The 23,564-nt window shown below is 44.5% G+C and overlaps 2 protein-coding genes across 4 annotated transcripts in view; both read left to right on the top strand.

The window, feature by feature from the left end:
• Positions 1-1,189: 1,189 nt before the first annotated feature.
• On the top strand, positions 1,190-20,930 carry LOC142748653 (estradiol 17 beta-dehydrogenase 5-like). Of its 2 annotated transcripts, none has more exons than XM_075855806.1 (9): positions 1,190-1,353; positions 9,107-9,274; positions 9,600-9,716; positions 10,631-10,708; positions 11,023-11,145; positions 11,443-11,555; positions 11,635-11,800; positions 12,137-12,219; positions 20,640-20,930. In XM_075855806.1, the coding sequence occupies exons 1-9, from the start codon at positions 1,273-1,275 to the stop codon at positions 20,683-20,685; spliced, it is 975 nt and encodes a 324-aa protein (XP_075711921.1). In that variant the 5' UTR covers positions 1,190-1,272; the 3' UTR covers positions 20,686-20,930. The 2 variants fall into 2 exon arrangements, with proteins under 2 accessions (XP_075711921.1, XP_075711922.1); XM_075855807.1 differs by lacking the exon at positions 20,640-20,930 and adding an exon at positions 12,855-13,069.
• A 478-nt stretch (positions 20,931-21,408) lies between these two features.
• The window catches only part of LOC142748652 (estradiol 17 beta-dehydrogenase 5-like), a 30,890-nt gene continuing 28,734 nt past the window's right edge, over positions 21,409-23,564 (top strand). The window contains exon 1 of one of the 2 annotated variants that reach the window (XM_075855805.1): positions 21,409-22,018. The gene's annotated coding sequence lies outside the window, so the exon portion shown is untranslated. The remainder of the gene's footprint in view (positions 22,019-23,564) is intronic. The other variant, XM_075855804.1, reaches the window with a different exon arrangement.

Below are 23,564 nucleotides of genomic sequence, written 5' to 3'. Positions count from 1 at the left end.
TACACATCAAGATGTGCGGCCGACAACCAGAATATTTTACTTTTTAAAACGATACGACCAGCAGATGATCGATGCTCATTCATCTGCTGATCGTTCCGGTTTACACAGGGCAATTATCGGCAACGAGCGTTGTATGAAGCCTTGTCTTCCCGATAATCGTCCTGTGTCAAAGGACCTTAAGAAATTATTTTCGCATGAAATTTCAATTATACATGAAAAACCCCAGAAGACCGGAGCATAGATCCTCCTGTTACTCCATGTAATCCCATGACTGGATATGACATAACGGAGCTTGTGCCCTATAATATATGGGATCTCTCATTAATGTTAGAAAGCATCGAGTTGCTCGTCTATATACGCCCTTTACAGTAAAATTCCAATAATCCGGCGTCCAATAGTCCAGAAAAACCCAATAATCTAAATTATCAAAATGTTTCTGCATAAATAGCAATTCCCAAATATATACTGAGAGTCAGAATTTCTCCCTTTACAGCAGAATGTAGACTACTGTTTATGGCAGCCTGTATTATATATAGAAATATATTCCTTTTCCTCCATCTTCACCCTCTTCTGCCATCTGTAGGTTATGAGGAAGAGGCAGAGTAGGTGGAGTAACGCATGACTGCAGAATTAGACACAGGGGTTGTTTGTAGTCTGTAACCATGGAGACACATTGGTGTGCATAGGAGCTGTATACACAAAACGGTAGCAGATTTTTTAAAGTGTAGACCTTCTGCAGAGTGAATGTGGGCTGTCATGTGGACATACATGGAAAAAGGAGAAATGGAGGTGGGAAAAGAGAGCAAGAAGGTGTCTGTATAATGCTCTACGCGGGCTGGGTGGCCAGGTGACAGTTCTCCATAGCTTCCAACATGGCTGACAATGGTTGCAACTTCCTCTCATCCAGTTGTAACAGGAAGAGCAGCTCTGGGGCACAAACTGCTGCTCTAAAAAATGTAATCCTATGTAGACTAAGAGAAGAGCAGATCCTCTGGGCCTCCGGGCCTTGTGCAGGGCGTTCGCTCCTCGGTTATAGACTTTTCCCACAATCTGTGTTTTGCATTAGATTTGGAATGTTGCCAACAAAAGTGCAGACATCATGAGCCTTCCCTTCCTGAGGATGATGGGGGTGGGAGTAGAGACATAGGGGTTTGGCTATTATCTTCCTCAGCACAGCACAGCCGGGACTATCTGCAGAGTATAGATCTGTAGCACAGAGAGGTTAAACTCCACCGTGTACACAGACCGCTGACTTCACCCATCATCATCATCATGGACGTGGAACTCTATGTTCTTCTCAACGATGGTCACAAAATCCCCGTCATTGGATTTGGGACATTTGCCCCTGACAAGGTTAGTGGGGGCAGTACCTTAAATACTAAAGTACACAACCCGCCATAATCTACAGTAGGATCTGCCCTCCAGTAGGACAGTCCTGGTTACAGTACAGGACATAATACCCAACTGTAGACTGGTAGATGACGCAGCTTGGTGATGGGACAACCCCTTTTAGTTGGGAAGCTACCCCTACATCTGTAATATGACTTTAAGGACAATAATTACTGACACCGGGATTATATTCGTTTTGTCTTTACTGAACATGCAGAAAATATGACAACAGTGAAAACTTGAGCTCTAGGCAAAATATAACTGGTGCTCGGTAAACAATACAGTCTCTGCTTTTTATCCGGCACTTCAATATAACACAGTCTCTTATAATCCGTAATGATTAAAATATGTTCTCTTTATCTTGTGCCTTAGGATAATAAAGTCTCTTAGCTTCCAGGTTTAGTGTAATGTGATCTTTGAGGTCCGGCAATGTAATACAATGCACTCTCTGATGATCCGGCACTTAATGCTCTATGTTACCTTATGCTCAAAAATGGCGTCTTCAGCTTCTTGCTCTAAACACTCTCCTCTTAACTCAGCCGGATCTCCTTAACTTGGAACTCCAGTAAATGCGTGTCTGATACTTCACATTACTTATGCTCTGCTGCTGGCCAGAATGCTCTTTATCTTTTACAGTTATCTGAGTCACAATGTCTTCCTTACTTGCTACAGCTCTCTCAGTCCAGTCTCTGTCTCTTCCTGTCCAGCGCTTCTCAGACCTCTCCCCCGACACTTCCTTACTAGACCTCTCTTGTATATCACTCCACACACTAAACACTGTCGATGTACTAACCTCACAGCGCCCTCTAGTGGCCGGCCACAACCTCCCATTTCTCAATGCCATACAATCCTTTTGCTGGGTTACATCTTTTCCCCCAGGTTTATCAGTTGCCGTCCCGGCAACTTGCTGTGGCGTCACAAATCCTTCAAACCTAGAAGGAAGTCTTCCAAAATTGGATCGTTGAGAATGACGTACCTGCGACAACTCTTCCTCCACAGGAGTAACATTCTCTTCTTGTACTTCACTGGTACTTTCTTGTCTCTCTGGTACTTGAACCGGCGGACTCCACCAACCTTCATCTATGGGAACGGGTGTTGCAACAGGAGGATCTCTAGTGTTTGCTTCTGGTTCACGACTTATAAATGTGCAGGGTCTCAGCATATTTCTGTGTACGGTTTTCAAAGGGCCACTACTACCCTCCGGCTTGATCACAAATACAGGAATATATGGATTGGGCTGACGCACCACCTCATACGCCAAGGTTTCCCACTTCCATTGCAGCTTTCCTGCTCTTCTTGCACCCTGATTTCGCACGATTACTCTATCACCCACTTGCAAAGGTAGTTCCTTCAATTTCTGATTTACTGTAAGATCATGAGGCCCCAGTCTCCGCGCCACTAAATTATACATTTCTTGTACCTTGCGTCGATGACCCCACATCCAGGTCTGCGGAATCCACTCTTCTTGTTCTTCCGGGATAGGCATCATTAAATTTAGGGGACATCGTCCATTTCTTCCGAACATTAACAGAAAAGGAGAATATCCAGTAGTGGCATGTACAGTGTTATTATAGATCCAGATTAATTCTGCAATGTAGTCAGGCCATCTCTCTTTTTTTTGTTTTTCCAGTGTTCGCAACAACTGCAATATGGTCCGATTCATCCTTTCACAGGCCCCGTTCCCTTGAGGGTGATACGGGGTCGTGCGGGTCTTTTTAATCTGGTACAATCTGCATAATTCTTCTATTACTCGCCCCTCAAAACAAGCTCCTTGATCAGAGTGAAGCTGTGAAGGACATCCATAGGGTAAGATGAAATGAGTCCACAATCCCTGTGCCGCAGATTCAGCCGTTTGATCTCTGGTAGGTACGGCCACTGTGAATTTGGTGAAGTGGTCTATCACAACCAATAAATATCTGTACCCTTGTAAAGACTCATCTACTGTCAAATAGTCCATCATGACCAACTGTAATGGATAATGCGTCTGTATATGGCCCACCGGGGCTTGTTGTTCAGCCGCTCTGGCCAGGGTGCAATTTCTACAGTTCTGACACACTTTCTGTGCCACTGCAAACAGCAGAGGATGATAGTAGAATTGTTGCAACCAACGGAAAGTCTTTTCAGGACCATAATGCCCCTTTTTCTCATGCATCCACTTAACCGTACTTTCTAACTCTCGCTCCGGCAACACAGCTTGCCAGACGGGTCCTTCCATGGTCGGTAGGAATACTCGGCGGTACAATATCCCTTGTTTTACTGCCAATCTATCTCGTTGGCGATATATTCTCTGTCCCACTCCAGACAATCGCAATCGCTCTCGTTGATTGGGTCGGTATCCCTCTAGCACCCATCTTCTTACAGTCCGAATTTGAATATCTTTCAACTGCTGTTTCTTCCATTCTTCAGCAGTCCATTGATCGATGGTTTCTCTTATGGGCTCCACAGTATGCACCGGAGCACTTTGAATATTCTCACCTGGCATCTGATCATGTACTTCATTGGCAAGGAAATTAGGAGTCTCTGTTTCCTCTAACTCCTCTTCAGTCAGTCCTTCAGGCAAATCTACTGGATTACGGGACAGGGCATCTGCATTCCCATTAGCTCGTCCTGGGCGGTACTTTACAGTAAATTTAAATTTGCTAAGTCGCGCTCGCCAACGTTGCTCCATAGCACCCAATTTAGCCGAGTCTAAATGAACCAATGGATTATTGTCAGTCCATAACACACACTCTGCGCCCAGCAAGATATCTGCAAATCGCTCGGTAACCGCCCATACGACTGCCAAAAGTTCCAACCGGAATGAGCTATAGTTGTCCGGATTCTTTTCCCCATCTCTCAGCGTCCGACTGGCATAAGCAATGACACGTTCCCGTCCATTCTGCACTTGAGAAAGAACAGCTCCTAATCCTTTTAAACTTCCATCGGTACACAAAACAAATGGTAGAGAGTAATCTGCATACGCCAAGACAGGAGCACCAGTTAGTCGTCTTTTTAACTCTTGGAAGGCTTGTTCAGCCTCTATTCCCCAAGTGATACTTCTCTTATGATCGACTCCCGGTTTGGTTCCGTTCAGTAACACATATAGGGGAGCAGCCACCTTAGCAAAATTCTGTATGAACCGTCTGTAATATCCAATCAGTCCTAGGAAACTTCTAAGCTCTGTTACTGTCTTTGGTACCGGCCATTGTTGCACGGCTCGTACTTTGGCATCCATTGGTTGTACACCATCTCTAGTAACCACGTGTCCCAGGTACTCAATTCTTTCTTTAAACAAGTGACATTTGCCCGGTTTTAGTTTTAGACCATGTTCTTCGATACGCGTAAGTATCACTTTCAATCTTTCCAAATGTTCTGTGAAAGTGGCTGAGAAGATAATGATGTCATCTAGGTAGATGAGCAAACATTCAAAGTTTAAATCTCCCAAACAAACTTCCATCAAGCGCTGAAATGTAGCTGGTGCATTGGTTAGACCGAACGGCATTCTCAAAAATTCGTATAACCCCATAGGGGTGATAAATGCAGTCTTTTCTTGATCTTCTTCTGCAACTGGTACTTGCCAGTACCCACTGGCCAAATCCAGGGTAGAGAAGTATTTGGCCTTACCCAAAGCCAGCAAAGAGTCTTCTATTCGTGGTAAAGGGTATGCATCTCTGACGGTGCAGGCATTCAATCGCCGGTAATCTACACAGAACCGCAAGCTTCCATCTTTCTTCTTTACTAATACTATGGGAGAAGCCCATGGACTCTTACTGGGTCGGATAACATGACTGTCTAGCATGCGTTTTAGCAACACTTTGGCTTCTTGATAAAAAGCGGGCGGAATGGTACGGTATCGTTCTCGTACCGGGTGAGCATTTCCCGTATGTATTTCATGTTCTAAAGTTGTTGTCAACCCAAAGTCTGCTTCATTCTTGGAAAAAGCCTTGTAGTGCTCTCCTAACACTCCCGCCACTTCATCTATTTGCCTGGTAGTCAAATCCGTTCCTTCTAAAGGTATTTGCTCCAGTAATCGCCTCCCAATGGTGTCATTAGCTTGAGTGGTGGCTCGACACACTGTAACCACAGCTACACTTTCACAAGGATAACTCACTTGCCAATCTGAACGGCTTTCCACTTGTTCCTCCCTCACCGGAAACACTTCAGCTACTAGTTCCCGGGGAAATAAGGTTACATTTTGTTTCGTGATATTAACCACTCGTAATAATACTTGTCCAGCCTGTACCTTGCATATCGACCGGGCCACGGCTACTCCTTCTTTCTGCAGAGCTGATTCAATTAACACAGTGGTGCCCTTTAACACTTTATTAGTACCCACTGGCAAGGGTAACAACATTTCATGGCCTGCTGGTACTTGTATACTTCGAGAGGCTGGTATCTTAACCAGTCCTACCCTTCCAGGCCAATTTAACAGTTCTCCATTAATGCGACAATGTTTTAAAGTGCGCTGTAAAGCCATTTGAGAAGGTCGTTGAGTGGGTATTTGTTTCCAGTATTTTGGGCCCAGCTCTTGTGACATTACTCCATCTAAGTCCCGCAATATATTCATTCCTAGAATCACGGGAATGTCAGAGTCCATAGCTTTTTCTACTATGATAACCCCCTTTTTGTTCAAATCACGATTCCATATTGAAATGTCCATTTGTATAACTCCCAGGATAGGGATAGGTAAACTATTAGCTGCCTTGAGTCTTATCCAAGTGTCACTCTTCTCACATAACAAGGAAGGGAAATAAGTTTCAAACACAACTTTATCCATAGTGGTCACTTGAGATCCAGTATCGATTAAACATGACAACTCAACGCCATTGAATTTTGCTACAACGACGGGACATTCCCCCACTATATCTGTAGCATCTAACACAGGGCATGTATCCGTGGACTCTCCTGTAGTTTGCCCCTCAACTACAGGTCGTTCTAGTTTAAATTCCTGCGATTGCTCTGATAGTGAGAACGCATGCAATTTCTAGCAATGTGTCCTGCTCGGCCACAATTATAGCAGATGGTAGGGTCTGGAGCATTCCTACCTTGATTCCTTCTATCCGCAAACGACTGTCTCTCTTGTGAGTATCGAACTGGAGTTCCAGGGTCAGGCTTATTAGTAATAGCGGCTTTCAACTCTCTCATGGCACCTTCCAATGACTCCATCCTTGCCTCCATTTCGGGGTTCTTCTTGGTTACAATTTCTGCTTGCCTGACCACCGTATCAGTGCTGGCCGATTCCTCTTTTTCCAATGCGATAGCTTCCGTCAATAATTGATGAATCGTCATATCTGGTTCTTTCTTTAACTTTTCCTTCAGAGTTCTCCTTAACGGTGGATTCTTGAGACCTATTACAAACTGATCCCGCAATACTACGTGTACATTGGTAAAGGACCCGGCTGATTGTTCTTCTTTACGTTGCAACATTGCCATTATTTCCTGTAATCCATTTGCAAACTGCGCCAGTGTCTCTTCTTCTTTCTGCTGGCGGGCAAAGAATCGCTTCCTTATCATGCCCTCAGAGGACGTATCCCCATACACATCATCTAATAGCTGCCGAATTTGTTCGAAGGTTTGTCGATGTCGTGCTGGCTGTAACAAAACGGTTTTCCTAGCTTCTCCTTCTAAGGTACTTAGCGCCAATTCTACTTTTAAATGTGGAGCGACATTACAGAGCCGTGCCGCTCCTTCCAGCCGTTCACTCCAATCTTCCAACAATAGATCAGATCCATTAAACTTTGGCAAATGATTTAAGAGGGCTCCCACCGGTATCATTGGATGGGTCACACTGGATGATAATGTTGTCTCGTCCATTGTATCTGCATCCATCCTGCCGCACTACGCCAAGTTGTAATATGACTTTAAGGACAATAATTACTGACACCGGGATTATATTCGTTTTGTCTTTACTGAACATGCAGAAAATATGACAACAGTGAAAACTTGAGCTCTAGGCAAAATATAACTGGTGCTCGGTAAACAATACAGTCTCTGCTTTTTATCCGGCACTTCAATATAACAGTCTCTTATAATCCGTAATGATTAAAATATGTTCTCTTTATCTTGTGCCTTAGGATAATAAAGTCTCTTAGCTTCCAGGTTTAGTGTAATGTGATCTTTGAGGTCCGGCAATGTAATACAATGCACTCTCTGATGATCCGGCACTTAATGCTCTATGTTACCTTATGCTCAAAAATGGCGTCTTCAGCTTCTTGCTCTAAACACTCTCCTCTTAACTCAGCCGGATCTCCTTAACTTGGAACTCCAGTAAATGCGTGTCTGATACTTCACATTACTTATGCTCTGCTGCTGGCCAGAATGCTCTTTATCTTTTACAGTTATCTGAGTCACAATGTCTTCCTTACTTGCTACAGCTCTCTCAGTCCAGTCTCTGTCTCTTCCTGTCCAGCGCTTCTCAGACCTCTCCCCCGACACTTCCTTACTAGACCTCTCTTGTATATCACTCCACACACTAAACACTGTCGATGTACTAACCTCACAGCGCCCTCTAGTGGCCGGCCACAACCTCCCATTTCTCAATGCCATACAATCCTTTTGCTGGGTTACACATCGGTGGTCCAGATGCTGTAACCCCCGAGTCCTGAAGGAGTCCAGGATTCTGGCTCATAGAGGTGGGTCCTTAGCAGGGGACCTTCTCTATGACATTCATGTGCCCTATGTTATGGGGATACTGTGTATCTGTCACTGTTGTGGAGGGCACTGTTATGTGAGACACTGTGTGTCTGGCACGGTTATGGAGGGTACTGTTATGTGGTCACTGTATGGCTGTCACTTATGGAGGGTACAGGTATGTGGGGCACTGTGGCTGGCATTGTTATCTGGGGCAGTGTTTGGTTTTCACCATTATGGAGGACACTGTTATGTGGGGCACTGTATGGAGGGCACTGTTATGTGGGGCACTGTATGGAGGGGTTATGTGGGGCACTGCATGGAGGACACTGTTATGTGGGGCACTGTATGAAGGACACCGTTATGTGGGGGACTGTATGGAGAACATTGTTATATGGGGCACTGTATGGAGGACATTGTTATATGGGGCACTGTTTGTCTGGCACTGTTATGTGGGGCATTGTATGGAGGACACTTATGTTGGACACTGTTTGTCTGGCAATTGTTATGTGGGGCACTGTGTGGAGGACACTGTTATGTGGGGCACTGTATGGAGGGGTTATGTGGGGCACTGCATGGAGGACACTGTTATGTGGGGCACTGTATGCAGGGCACTGTTATGTGGGGCACTGTATGGAGGACACTTATGTGGGGCACTGTGTGACTGGCACTGGTATGGAGGGCACTGTTAAGGGAACACTGTATGGCTGGCACTGTTATGAAAGGCACTGTTATGGGGACATTGTGGCCACTGTTATGGCAGACCTGAATGGACGATACATGACTGGTATTCTCTCTTTGGTCCGCCTTGAAACACTGTGTCATTCACCGCCCCCAGGGCCTGCACTCGTCACTCAGTGCATCATTATTACCCAGAGTGCTCCTTTAAAGGGGAACTCCGATCTAAGACATTGATGGGAATTAATATATATCCATAGGACATGCAATAAATGTCCGGTAGGTAGATGTTCCATTTCCAGGGCCCCCATGTGTCGAGAAGATCTCCATCTTCTCCTCTGACCTCCAGTTTGCCACTCCTGGGCAGTTTTCAGACATTACTGTCGATTATACATGGGGGGGTAGAGTTATTGACTCTTAATATTTTCAGTTTCCTAAAAGCATGGCAGAAGAGGCTACAAGGGTGGCGATTGAAGCTGGGTACCGCCACATTGACAGCGCCTACATGTACGGCAATGAAGTGGAAGTGGGCCGGGCCATTAAGGAGAAGATCTCAGATGGAACCATAAGAAGAGAAGACGTGTTCCATACTGGAAAAGTAAGACAATCTTAAAAAAGCCTGGAAATATGTAAAATGATGCCACTAGGGGGAGCTCACTGCATATGAATTTATATAGCTCCCATAGAAGTCAATGGGAGCAATATAAATACAAATGCCGCAAGCTCCCCCTAGTGGCAGCTGCCAGGTAATCTCCATTTCAGTAGATTCCCAGATAATCCAGAAGTATGGTTTATAATTATACATCCTTGGCCTATTTTGGGTTGGGGTCCCCTTCAATGGCCTATTTTGGGGGGGGGGATAGATTTCACAGGTTGGGTTCCGGTCCTGGAACGATTAATGACGGATATTTTGTCTCTTTCAGCTCTGGAGCACATTCCACTCTCCGGATCTGGTGCGCCCGGCTCTGGAGAAATCCCTGAGAGACCTGCAGATGGATCACTTGGATCTTTTCCTTATTCACATCCCTGTAGATTTTAAGGTGAGTCCTGAGAAGGTCAAACATTCTGGGGCTCAACCTATCAATGGTGCCATTAAAAAGCCTCGCCCCCTGAAAGAAAAGAAAAAGGAATTCTATTCAGCCTGGGAACCTTGAGTTACATCTGTTTGTGGGAAAGCTGGGTGTATAAGCTGCTAGCAGCCACCACTAGGGGGAGCTAGTTGCATATGTCTGTTTATCAATCCCATTGACTTTAAGGGTATGTTCACACGAGGTCAATACGTCCATAATTGACGGACGTATTTCGGCCTCAAGTACCGGACCGAACTCAGTGCAGGGAGCCGGACTCCTAGCATCATACTTATGTACGACGCTAGGAGTCCCTGCCTCGCTGCCGGACAACTGTCCCGTACTGTAATCATGTTTTCAGTACGGGACAGTTGTCCTGCAGCGAGGCAGGGACTCCTAGCATCGTACATAAGTATGATGCTAGGAGCCCGGCTCCCTGCACTGTGTTCGGTCCGGTACTTGCGGCCGAAATACGTCCGTTAATTACGGACGTAATGACCTCGTGTGAACATACCCTAATAGTAGCTGTATGAATATGTATGCAGAGAGCTCCCCCTTGTGGTGGCTGCAGGAAGCTAAAATGTAAACATTTATCAGAAATGATTTAATTCTATGGGGGAAGCATTTTTCTGGTGCTGTTTATGTGGGGGCACTCTGCTGGCACCAATTATATAGGTGACTCTTCTGGAATATTGTATATTGTGGGTGCTCTGCTGATGCTATTTATGGGGGCACTCTGCTAAAACCGATTATATCAGACACTGTTCTGGCAGTATTGTAAATTGTGGGTGCTCTGCTGATAATATTTATTTGGGGCACTCTGCTGAAACAGTTTATGGGGGGCACTTTTCTGGCACTGTTTGTGACCCTAACATTTATTTTGTAAGCCTGGAGAAGATCTGGTACCTGTGGATGAGAATGGAAAATATCTGTATAACAACACAGACCTACGAGATACCTGGGAGGTGAGTAACTATAAGACCGTCTGTTACATTATATTATATTACATTATATTATATTAGTCTGTCACATTATATTCACCCCTGCATCAATAATGTTGTTTGTATGATTGATTAACCCATTGATGCTGGATTACAGAAGTGTCAGGATTTATTCAAATGTTGCGGTCACGTTGTGATTTTTGGCACTATTTTCCCAAATTGCGGCAAAAATGCGTTTTTTTTGCCGCGATTCCGGATACTTGACAAAAAAAACATGACATGACCGCACGGTGTGAATAAACCCTGAATGTATTTCTGTTTATCTCGCATACTTGCAGGCTCTGGAGCAGTGTAAAGACGCCGGACTTGTGAAATCCATAGGAGTGTCCAACTTTAACCGCAGGCAGGTGGAGTTAATCCTGAATAAACCCGGACTGAAACACAAACCCGTCTGCAATCAGGTAATGATCGCCGCCCCACGATCCGGTCAGTCTGGGCGTTAAGGCGCCATGTTTGCTGTATGGGCTTCTACATGGATGAAAGGCGATGGGTAATAGTCGCCATTACAGTGCTCGCCTGGGTTGTCGTCTAGACCTGGTATGACATACGATTCTGCATTGATACATAGCTTCATATTATCCTCTTCTACTGCATGTGTCAGTCCTCACCGTAGTTCTGGCATTCTGTTCATGGACCAGGAAGGCCAGGATGAGTGGAGCTGGTCGTGTTCTGATGTCAATGATCTCTGCCCTGTGTAGGTTGAATGTCACCTATACCTAAACCAGAGCAAGATGCTGGAGTTCTGCAAGTCACATGACATCGTGCTGGTCGCGTATAGCGCCTTGGGCTCCAGCCGGGATGAGACATGGGGGTAGGTACCATTATGGTGCGCCTGATGGAATAAAGAATGATTGCGGTAGCGTTCCTTTCATCTGTGGCCCTGTATGCAGGATAGGTCAGGACACCCCTGTACTCCTTGAGGATTCAGTTCTGAATGCGATAGCAGATAAGCTGGGCCGGACCCCCGCCCAGGTAGCAATACGGTACCTGCTGCAGAGGGGGATTGTCGTCCTTGCAAAGAGCTTCACGCCAGCCAGGATCAAACAGAACTTACAGGTATTGCCGACATACATAATAACCGTATATATGTACACAAAAGGCGCTCCAACTGTAAAAGGACCTGGAAAAAATTGACAACCACTTTTGCGAGTCAGATATGTGACCAGAGCAGTTGTCACTTCCCTTCCCCCACTCGTCTTGGCAGCTCATACACAATGCATTGCCCAGCAGGGGGCGACAGTGAGCAGAAAAAAAACCTCCGCTCAAAGAGAATATGAATACGAGCTCCACCCTGAGGCATGATGGGAGTGAAAACTCAGAATCAAATAACTAGTATCAGTAGTGGCCGGAGTTCCTCTTTACTGTGGTCTGATTCATCTGCTTTAATCCCAGGTTCTCGATTTCCAGCTCTCAGGAGAAGACATGACCACTCTAGATGGGCGGAATAAAAATCTCCGTTATGACAGTATGCCAATGTGAGTATAATCCGCCGAGGTCTGCCATATATGTGGTGCCTGCCGCATTCATACCCATAGACTGTTCTACTTGTCAAAGAAATGCCCAAGACAGAGGTTGGCATCCCTATGGGTTGTGCCAGGGCCAGTTCAAGTCTATGGAGGCCCCTGGGTAAAACATTGTTAGGGGACTTCCTTCCTTCCTTCTAAATAATTCGAAAGGGAAACTTGCTGAGAAGAATGATAGAAGTATATAATTACCAAATAAAATCGCCATATAGTGCCCTAATAATGTCGCCATACAGTGCAAAAATATCAGTGCCTATGGTGGAGTCTCCTGGACGGTGGAGGCCTTGGGACAATTGCCCATTCTGCCCCCCTATAATCCACGCCCGCGCATAATCCAAATGCATCCATAGAACCCAGTGTGCCCGACAGAGGCCAAAATGTGTCCTTTTGCCATCTGTTGGTCTATATAGAGAGGGACAGTGACACCTGCTGGACACATGTATAATAGCACCCGGGGCAAATCTATCCTGTCACGTTATCTGCACTGTCTATAATATAATATAAAGTTCTCTCAGTTTTCATTATGTTCTTTTCTTTTAACTAAATTCGAATAAAGTTTTTCATATTTTTTTATTATTTCTGCATAGGTGGAAGGACCATCCAAATTATCCCTTCCATGATGAATATTAACGCAGTCACATCTAAGAATAAGATGTATTTATGTCCTCGTCCCATGGGGTGTGTTCTGAAACTTCCCATACCAAGAGACTCCTTAAAGGGTATCTCCACCTTATGGAAGATTTACTTCATGGACATGTAACCCCTTAAAGGGGTCATCCCACCACATCAACTTATCACCTATCCTGTGGACAGGTGATAAATGTTTGATCACTGGGGGTCCCACCAATCAAGAGAAGGGGGTTCCCGTCCCCTGTGTAAATGGAGCAGCGGACGCGCATATGTGATTTCATTCTTTATGGGGCTGTCGGAGATAGAGCTGTACTCAGCCATCTCTGGCAGCCCCTAGAGAATGAACAGATCATCAGCGCACATACGCGACCGCCGCTCTGTTTATACAGGGGACTTGGGACCCCCTTTCTCTTGATTGGTGGGACCCCCAGTGATCAAACACTTATCACCTATCCTGTGGATTAACCCCTTTAAGGGCGCAGCAATTTTTTTTTATTTCTTCATTACTGGGTTCCGAGGGTCACAACTTTTACGTGTTTTCTTCGAAGTAAGGGCTTGGTTTTTGCACCATATTACGCCTGTAAATATAAATCTCATCCGGCATCCTTCTTTAGGCCTCTGACTGCCATGGAAACCTATCGTCACCCCGCAATCGGGTCGTGGGATGCCAATGGAGTGACAGAGGGAGCCCCCTCTTTTTGTCTAAACACTTAGATGCCATGGACACTATTAGCCACGGCATCTGAGAGGTTAAACGGCTGGGATCGGAGTCATCTCTGATCCCGGTCTTTGTAGTGTCAGCTGTAATATATCATTGACACCCTCTTTGGATAATGCGGACACAGCTCCTGTGCCCGCACCCTACCCGCACTATACATTTACGGCGCTTTGCGCTAACTACATGGCGCCAGCATCGTAAATGTGGCGCCAAGTGGTTAAACCGGCTGTGTCACTTTATATACTTTATCCTATTGTGCTTGTGAGCCTGTTACCGCCTGTATTATAGGCCAGAGTTTCTGAGCTCACATCTCCCAGCATCACCTGCTTGTTCAGTGGCAGCAAAGAGCTTGCTCTGGTGATTTGCATTCTGGGAAGTGTCATCTTAACTAGGGCCAGATTATCATTGGAGCTCCAACTCTAGGCCCCAGTCTTCCAATGGCTCAGGAGGGCCCCCGACATATAATAATAATAATAATAATAATAATAATAATAATAATAATAAAAAATAAGACAGTGGCTGCAGCGGGGGACCGCACACCTATGTATAGATACATGAACCGGTTTGTATTATGTATCTATACATAAGTCTGTGTGGGCCCCGTTGCAGGAGTTTGCTATATTTGTGGTCCCACGGATGAGAAACCCTCACAGCAGGGGCGTCTTAGCGTAGAGACGGCACTGCTATTTTTATTCAAATGTCTTCATTTTGGTGCAATATCCTTTTTTTTTTCGTGCCAGGCGGAGGTTATCACTGGGGAACCGTGCACGTGCAGGAAGAACGTGACCGCACTCAGGCCTCCAGGCAGCACGCCAGCGTTTATGAGTGACATGCTCAGGAAGGGGCATATAATTGTCTGGGTATATAATTGTTTGAGGCTCCGTACACAGCACAGCCTCCACCAGCCGCCCATAGAGGAAAAATATATACAGTATATATATATATATATATATATATATATATATATATATAAAAACAGGGACGGCCTCAGGATAGATGGTGCCCCATGCATAAAAAAAAATGCCCCATAAAAAAGTATAATGCCCCCCACAGTACAATGCCCTTTTTAGTGCTACCACACAGTATAATGTCCCCTGTAGTGCCCCTATACAGTATAATGCCCCCCACAGTACAATGCCTTTTTTAGTGCCACCACACAGTATAATGTCCCCTAAGTGTCACACACACAGTATATTGCCCCCTGTAGTGCCCCTATACAGTATAATGCCCCTTAGTGGCCCCTACACAGTATAATGCCCCCCACAGTACAATGCCTTTTTTAGTGCCACCACACAGTATAATGTCCCCTAAGTGTCACACACATAGTATATTGCCCCCTGTAGTGCCCCTATACAGTATAATGCCCCTTAGTGGCCCCTATACAGTATAATGCCCCTTAGTGGCCCCTACACAGTATAATGTCCCCTTGGCCCCCCACAGTATAATGATCCAGTGACGTCATCACGCCGCCCTGTGCAGGGATCCTGTCCCCGCGCCTGATAGGCTGCAGGCCTGTATCCTAGTAAATGGCAGAGCAGGGAGATACCTCCCTGCTCTGCCATAGGATTCAATAGGATCGGCGTCCCAAGGACGCATACACTATTGAATGTCGTGTCACTACCACTGCAGCAGCCATAGCTGCGCCACCGGATATGGGGGGGCCCGTCCCGGCGGGTGGCATGGGCCCCCTCTTGGCTATGGCTGTTACAGTGGTAGTTACGCCACTTAGCAGAAAGGCAGCTGTAGAGTCGCCAGGCCCTTCACAAACACAAGCAGGGGAAGGGAGCCAGCGCAGCGCCCCTTCCACCTGCTGGAGTGATGCGCCCTGTGTCGCACACCCAAAAAGCCTGCCCTGTATATATATATATTAATTCGCTTAATTAGCTAAATATTTATCTAGGATTGGTAAAAAAAAAAAAAGTAATTAAACAAGTGAGAAGAGGAAAAAAATGAATAAAGATGCGTTCACACTCTGCGTTTTTTTGAAAAATTACACTTTTTGGTGATATTGAATAATTAAAGGGGTTGTCCCAAAATCATGAATTATCAACCTGCCACAGGATAGGTGATCATTTTCTAAACGCTGGGGGGCCTCATCTCTGGTACACCCACCGATCATAAGAACGGGTGTACCGAACCCCCAGATCGTCCTCACTTCACTCCCCACAGTGAGGAGGAGGTTGAATGGAGCGGCGGCCACTATTTCACTGTCCTATGAGAATCATGGAAACAGCGGAGCAGTGAGGAGAATCTGGGGGTTTGGGTCCCCTGTTCTCACGATCAGTGGGGGATTCCATCGATCCAAAAATGATCACCTATCCTGTCCTGTGGATAGGTAATAATTTATGATTTTAGGAATACCCCTTTAAGTGCACTACAAACAGTGCTGTTCTGTGGCATTGTTTTAATTTTGTCTGGCGTTTTTGAGTCAGTGGGTTTGGCGTTTTTTTTTTCAGGCATTTTCTCATAGGTTTCTCTATAGGAAAAAAAAAAAAAGACTTAGAAAAAACGTATGACTACAAAAAACGGCACCAAGAAAGTGCTTGTAAAAAAAGCATAAAAATCCATAGCGATTTTTTACAAGCCTAAAAAAAGCCACACAAAAAGTGAGTGTGAAGGAAGTTCATGTCGTGGCAGGTGAGGCCCCATATTTGATCAAATTGTCTGCCAAGAACCTCACTTTTCATTACTTATATTATATATTGTAGTAATTTATTGTCAATTTATTTAAACATTTAATGTTTGCACATCAGGGGAGAATTCTGAAAACGGATGCAAAGGAAAAGTAGAGCAGTTGCCCCTAGCAACCAATCAGATTCCAGCTCATATTTTTCAGAAGCTCTTTTGTAAATGAAAGAAGCAATTCGATTGGTTGCTATAGACATCTCCTTTGCCCCTGCACTGAGTGTAATGGTTCCTTTCTTTTTTCTCATCTGGCAAAGCCGAACGCACACTCACTCCATGCCACCATGGGGACAAAGAGAAGAATGATGGAAGCCGTCAAATTTGAGTCACGGCCTTTAATTTTCTACGTTCTGTTTATAGACGTGGCCTCAAATCTGTCTAAAACTGTCCTTGTTACCCATAGCAACCAATCAGAGCTCAGGTTTAATTTCTTAACCTGCTCTGGAAAAATGAAAGCTGCACTCTGATTGGTGGCTATTGTTAACAAGGACAGTTTTACTGACTGGGGCATAGTATATAATAGGTTTCAGATGCCTAGAAGTATTGTTGTGGAGGGCCCTGTGTTAGTTGTGGGGGCCCTATCTTAAATAAAATACTCTATACTGTAGGCAGCCTTAATCTGGACCTGCTTTTTACATGAGGCTGTACATTCACTGATGACTGACCATCAGCCTGTATTACTGTTAGGGCAATAAACTTGCTGACTGTTTCCAATAACAACCAGTAAAATTGTGAATGCAAACCCCGTATCAACAAAGTGCCTCCAATAACAGCAAACTACCCCCATTAACAGTATTAGAAGAGTGTCCCCCATAAACCATGCCTGCAGTGTGCCCCCCAAGAATAGTGCTACCAATAAACAGTGCCCCACATAAATAGTGCCCCCCATACACAACAATTTCAACATAATCATAAAATGATGTCTTCCTGCAGCCACCACTAGGGGGAGCTCATCGCAAGCAATGTTAATACATATGCAGGAAGCTCCCTCTAGTGGCGGCTCTCAGCAGACTATTTTGGAAATGTGAAAAACCTTCAATATTTAAGGAGAGTCCGAGAGAATCCAGGATAGAAGAGAAAACGGACATTGGGTGTGGAGAATCGCTCCTGCACGCTGGGTTGTACAGGCAACTGTATGACCGAGGGGTATATGTCACTACGTAACTAGGGAGATTTGATGTTCAGGACTGCGCATTTTTTACGGCCGTTTTTGGAGCTTTTTTTCTATAGAGTCAATGAAAACCGTCTCCAAAAACAGCTCAAGAAGTGACATGCACTTCTTTTTCGCGGGCGTTTACGGCCCGTAAAACGGCCGAAAATAAGTTGTGTGAACATACCCTTATTGTTGAAGAGCAGTTATACATAAACACACACATATTTGGTATCTCCGTAATGGTAACAACCCATAGAATTAGGCCCTATGCACACTAATGTGTTTTTGCGGACCCATTCATTTGTATGGGTTCCACTGTCCTTGCATTGGCCGGAAACCCGGACCGCAGAAACTTAGGACAAGTCATTATATGGTCCGGGTTTGCGGTCATTGAAATCAATGTGTGCACGGTCCGTGATTTGCGGGTGGAAACCCGGACCGCAGAAACATTACACTCCACGGCCGTCCATGCCGCAATCACGGGCTGTGCACGCAGCTACGGTCGTGTGCATGGGGCCTAAAGGTTCCAGGTTATGCCACACGGCGATCAGCGTAAATTGAAAACGTAAAAAAGACAATGGCTGAATTGCTGTTTTTTCCATCCCCCATCCGGAAAAAAAAGTTCAGAAAGTTCATCCATAAGTTATGTGTGCCGTTGAAAACTACATCTCATTCTGCAAAAAACAAGCCCCTCAGACAGTAAGGGTATCCCCCCCCCCCAAACAAAAAACAGCAGTAAAATACAGAGCTGTTTTCAAGGGAAAACAGCCCCTGATTTTCAGCCGCTCTTAGGGTATGTTCACACGAGGTCATTACGTCCGTAATTGACGGACGTATTTCGGCCGCAAGTCCTGGACTGAACACACAGCAGGGAGCCGGGCTCCTAGCATCATAGTTATGTACGACGCTAGGAGTCCCTGCCTCTGCGTGGAACTTCTGTCCCGTACTGTAATCATGTTTTCAGTACGGGACAGTTGTCCGGCAGCGAGGCAGGGACTCCTAGCGTCGTACATAAGTATGATGCTAGGAGCCCGGCTCCCTGCACTGTGTTCGGTCCGGGACTTGCGGCCAAAATACGTCCGTCAATTACGGACGTAATGACCTCGTGTGAACATACCCTTAAAGTATTTTTGAGACGTTTTTCTATTGACCCAATGAAAAACAACTTCAAAAACGCCTGAAGAAGTGACATGCATTTCTTTTTTACGGGGCGTTTTTTTACGTGCCGCTTTTCCAAACGGCCGTGTAAAAAAATGCCCCATCGGAACGAAACACAGTTTTTCCAATTGAAATCAATGGCCAGATGTTTGTAGGCGTTCAGCTTCTGTGTATTCAACCGTTTTTGGCGGCATTTACGCCCCAAAAAATGGCTGAAAATAAGCCGTGTGAACATACGGGTTCTTGAAATCCGGTGATGCAAATAGAAAAAAATTCCTGCGGTCCTTAATGTCAAAATAGGCTCGGTTCTTAAGGGCTTAAAGGGATTTTCCATCTTCTGGCAAGTGATGACCAATCCACCTGATAGGTCATCAGTACATGATCTGCGACACCCGGACCCCGCACAGATCAGCTGCTTCGGTGCCTCCGTGCACCGGACGTACAAGCCGGAAGCAGTTAGCTCCGGCCACGGAATAGCGGCCAAGCTGCAGCACTGTATTCAAGTAAATAGGAGCGGACCTGCAGTTCTGCAGCACGGCCGCTATGCAATGTACGGAGCCAACTACTTCCGACTCCGTACATAGCAGTATGTGCCACAACATCTTATCGGTGCGTGGTCCGGGTATTGGACCTGCACTGATGACATACTGATGACCTTTCCGGTGGATAGCTTATCAGTTGTCAGAAGGTGGACAAACCCTTTAATTCCAATTCTTAGACCAGGGCTACACCTCGGCTTTTGTAGCGCGTCTGATTGATTTTAAGGGTATGTTCACACAGGCTATTTTCAGCCGTTTTTTGTGCCGTAAACGTCCCGAAAAATGGCGGGAAAATTGGAAGCAGAACGGCCTACAAACATCTGCCCATTGATTTCAATGGAAAATACGGCGTTCTATTCCGACGGGGCGTTTTTTTACACCTCATTTTCATTGACTCAATAGAAAAACAGCTCCAAAAACGTCCGTAGAAAACGCAGCAAAAATCGCGAGTTTGATTAAAAAACGGCTGAAAATCAGGAGCTATTTTCCCTTGAAAACAGCGCCATACTTTCAGCCGTATTTTGTTAACCGTGTGAACAGACCCTAACTATTGAGCGACAGCTGCAGTCCACATGACTACATTGAATTGCATGCGATCTTGTGGACTGCAGCTGTCACTCAAGAGTTAAAATACGATCAGTAGCGTTACAAAAGCCGAGGTGTAGCCCTGGCCTTAGATTGGCCCATAAGGTTTGTTCCTCTGCCAAAATGGTGTTAGCCTTCACTGACTGCGCAGCGGCTACGCCCTGGAGGCATAATTCATGTTTACACTCGTTAGTTTCCTTTGACAATTCGTCCTTTTAGAAAACTCACGGGCACGCACCTCTGCCGACCTTTACCCAGCGGTATTCTGTTCTCATCAACACTTTTCTGTCTCCCAAAAATGATTTCTTCACATTCCTCCATTTACATCGTGCTCTAACTAACCAATTCTCTCCCCCACATCAGCCAGTATCTGAGTACTGCCCAGGGGTGTCCTTATTTCTCAAGAGTCCTGTATTTTAGTCTCAGTCATATCAGCCATAACATTTAGGCCCCATGCACACGACCGTATTTTTCATCCGTAATTGCGGACCCATTTATTTCTATGGGCTACGGACACCTTTCCGTACTTTTACGGATGGGTGTCGGTTCCTTAGAAATGATCGTTCAAATATAGAGCATGTCCTATTCTGGTCCGTAATTACGGCACAGACTCCCCATAGAAGTATATGGGTGCTTCCGTAATTACGGAAGCGTTGCTGAGTGACGCCAGGTTTGCAGATGTTGCACGTCATTTGTGATTTTCTTTTTGTGCCGATCCGTATATACGGATGCACTACGGACCGTATATTCGGATAAGTTCCGGATGACTACGGATCCGTATTTACGGACAGTATCACTGTAGCATTTTTTTGTGGTGGTTCGCAGCAATGTCACTGCAAAAAACGCAACTCAGAAAAAATTACAAATCTTATACTTACCCAAGAGTTTGTGTTCCTTCCTCCAGTGCGGCCTCCTGGGATGACAAAGTAAATAATGAATGTTTCTACTGAAAAACAACAAGCAGAGGTCTCGAAAACCGTGAGGAATTAATACAGAAAGTATATTGGACAATTGCATAAGTTATATACAAGAAATAACATTTATTTGCTGAAACCGGACAATCACTTTAAAAAGAATTTAAAATTGCAGTTGACTTTTTTTTCCTACAGATTTTCGTATGAAGTAAGTGTTGTAGACATGAAAACTCATGATGGAGTGAATAAAAACGTGCAAGTCTCGATACGTAGTAAATGGTTTTTACGACATTTCATTTAAGATTTTAAAAAATGTTAAAAATAAATATATTTTTATTCTTAATGTGTTTTTATTTATATTTTTTTAAAATTTTTATTCTTTTTTCTTTTATTTCTATTCATTTTTTTAAATTTTTTTTTGCTTTTCAGCTGGAAAGAATACCCTAAATTTCCCTATTATGATGAGTATTAATAAGTTTGTACAATCACCCTGGATTTACACTATACCTTTAGGCTGGCCATACACATTTAATAGCTGTCGCATGTATTCTGAATGGGGAGTATATACATCCCCCCATATACAGTTTCTGGCACCTCTATTGGCAATTTATCTACCCTGAGAACAAAAGGATCGGATATGTTATAATCCAACTGCGCGATCCTTCTCTACCACAGTCTCAGGGGAGGGTCTGGATCCCCATACACATTGGATGGTCGGCCAATCCTGCCAAAATCATCAGGTTTGGCCAATATTAATCTAATGTGCATGGCTAGCTTTAGTCCCCGAGTCTGACATATTCCGACCATCGGAGGATTAGGGACTACGTTATGGATTCTGACTGCAGTGGTGTCACAAGGAATATGGCTCGGATTTGAAATGACCAAGCACATAATAAAATTCTTACCTTTAGTATGCTGAGTTCATATGCTACGGAATATCAATCAGATCTCACCGCATATCGATGGCGAATCCTGCAGCATGTTTTTTGCTGCGGGTTCACCACGGATTTCCCTGCAGATTCTTTTCACAACATGTAAATGGGGATTTGAAAAGCACAGCCAAAAAATAAAAAACTGACCTGGAAATTCAAGTCCACGCGTTCTCCTTAAAATTCTATTCATTTTAGTATCAATTTCAGTTATCTCAGTCTCCCACATGGCGAAAAAATGTGTGAGAACCTGTAGTGGCATTTATTGTCGTACCCATGGCGGTCCCCCAGCTTTTTACATGAAGTTTATATGAATCTACTTTTTCTTAAAGGGATCCTGTCATCAACATCTTACCTGTTAAACTCGCCTGACCCCTCAATGGCCGCAGCTGTCCAGAGTTCATTCCTGTTCTCTTCTTTCCTGAAGTCCTTCTCTGTCGGTAAATATAGTCGTTTAAACTTTTCCCGCCTTTTATGGTAATTATTTTTCCCTCTGGGATGCAGCTTCTTAACCACACCCACTGCCACCACCTGTCCGGCCCTGACTGGCTAAGGAGCTGTCAATCAAAAAGAAGGAGGTGGAGTCCACTCTGAGATGCTGGAGGAATGAAAACCTGACTCTTTTCAGATGAAGATTTGACTCTTTTCTGCTCATTTGCATACGGCGTGAGACCACTGAAAAACGGAATACTAAAGCTACAGAGCTTACTTAGAACATATTTATAGCTTAGATGACAATGATTTTTCACCCACTTTCACCAGGTATTGCTGGCTTTATAGCTAAAATGCTGGTGACAGGTTCCCTTTAAGTCTAACTCACTCTTCTCTGTGGCTTTTCTACTATTCCACCCGTGTAAGGGTTAATTTTCATGGTTCTGACACCTCATTCATGCTTCTCAAGCAAGTCATAAATATAATCACAATGCAGATTTGAGGTTTTGCTGTTACTCATACATTTTTTCTATGGTCAAATAAGTGAGGGGGGATTGATTTGTTTTAGAAGGTCTGGGGACCAGTTTTAACTAAAAACTATAACTCCTATCATGTAAACAACTCATCTATATAAGGAAGGGTCAGATATAGGGCATTGGCTCATCACTCACACAACGGCAGGCTCCCCAGATCATCCAAGTTAAGTGATCATTTGATTCTTTTATGTTTTTTGATATTTTATGTTTATTTATTGTAATCAATTTGCACATGAATCGGTAAACGACAATTATTTTGACTTAGTTTGTGTGTTTTGATCCCTTTTTTTATTGCAATCCATGAATCCACTGTAAAACAACATGTCAGTTTTACTGATCTGGAATTCTGTTCATGAATCAGTTATAGGACCTACCCAAATAGGGAAGAGCTACAGCGCAGGAGGACAGATACAATGGAAAATAAATGCAAAGATGGATATTTTATATCAAATATAACATGTGGACATCACCGCACAGAACAGCATCTGTCACTATCGTAATATCAAGATGTGACCTTCTCCCCGGGTCACCTAGAGAGCAGCGCATACAATGGGCCTTTAGCTTTCGCTTCACTCGCCCTATTGGAGTCTCCGCTCCCCCACATTTTACCCCCTGATTTTCCTGCATGGAATAAGATGCCGTCTGATCAGTGAGGAATTTCAAATGTGTTTTTGTTGTTTTTGGATTCTCATTGTAATTTTTTAGATATTTTTACTGCGGGTGTTAAAGGATCCCTTATTTCTTAACTGATCCCACATTACTGGCCGCAATTAAATCCTATAAAATATAAGCACCTGTACAAGACCCTGTATGGCAGCACGCGGAGTCCCTATGGGTCAATATTACAAGCCCATAGGGACGCTGTATGGTGCCTCCGCAAGCATCAAATATTAACCTAGAGGCAATGCATGAAAATAAATAGCAATATATAGAAATTTCCAGCTACATGCCCCCCAATAAATGCATGCCTTATACCCCCATATACAGTGCAGGCACATGTCATCTATATACAATGCAG

This window comes from Rhinoderma darwinii, chromosome 3, assembly GCF_050947455.1.
Source record: "Rhinoderma darwinii isolate aRhiDar2 chromosome 3, aRhiDar2.hap1, whole genome shotgun sequence".
Taxonomy (NCBI): Eukaryota; Metazoa; Chordata; class Amphibia; order Anura; family Rhinodermatidae; genus Rhinoderma; species Rhinoderma darwinii.
The sequence above is the reverse complement of the archived record's forward strand: the minus strand, read 5'-3'. Positions and strand labels throughout refer to the sequence as shown.

What these genes read in the sequence shown, in the direction of transcription:
- LOC142748653 (XM_075855806.1), top strand. Translation starts at nt 1,273, where the DNA reads ATGGACGTGGAACTCTATGTTCTTCTCAACGATGGTCACAAAATCCCC. An exon ending in ACGTGTTCCATACTGGAAAA is followed by an intron (nt 9,275 to 9,599) that starts GTAAGACAATCT and finishes TGTCTCTTTCAG; the next exon opens with CTCTGGAGCACATTCCACTC. An exon ending in CGTTATGACAGTATGCCAAT is followed by an intron (nt 12,220 to 20,639) that starts GTGAGTATAATC and finishes TCCTTCCTCCAG; the next exon opens with TGCGGCCTCCTGGGATGACA.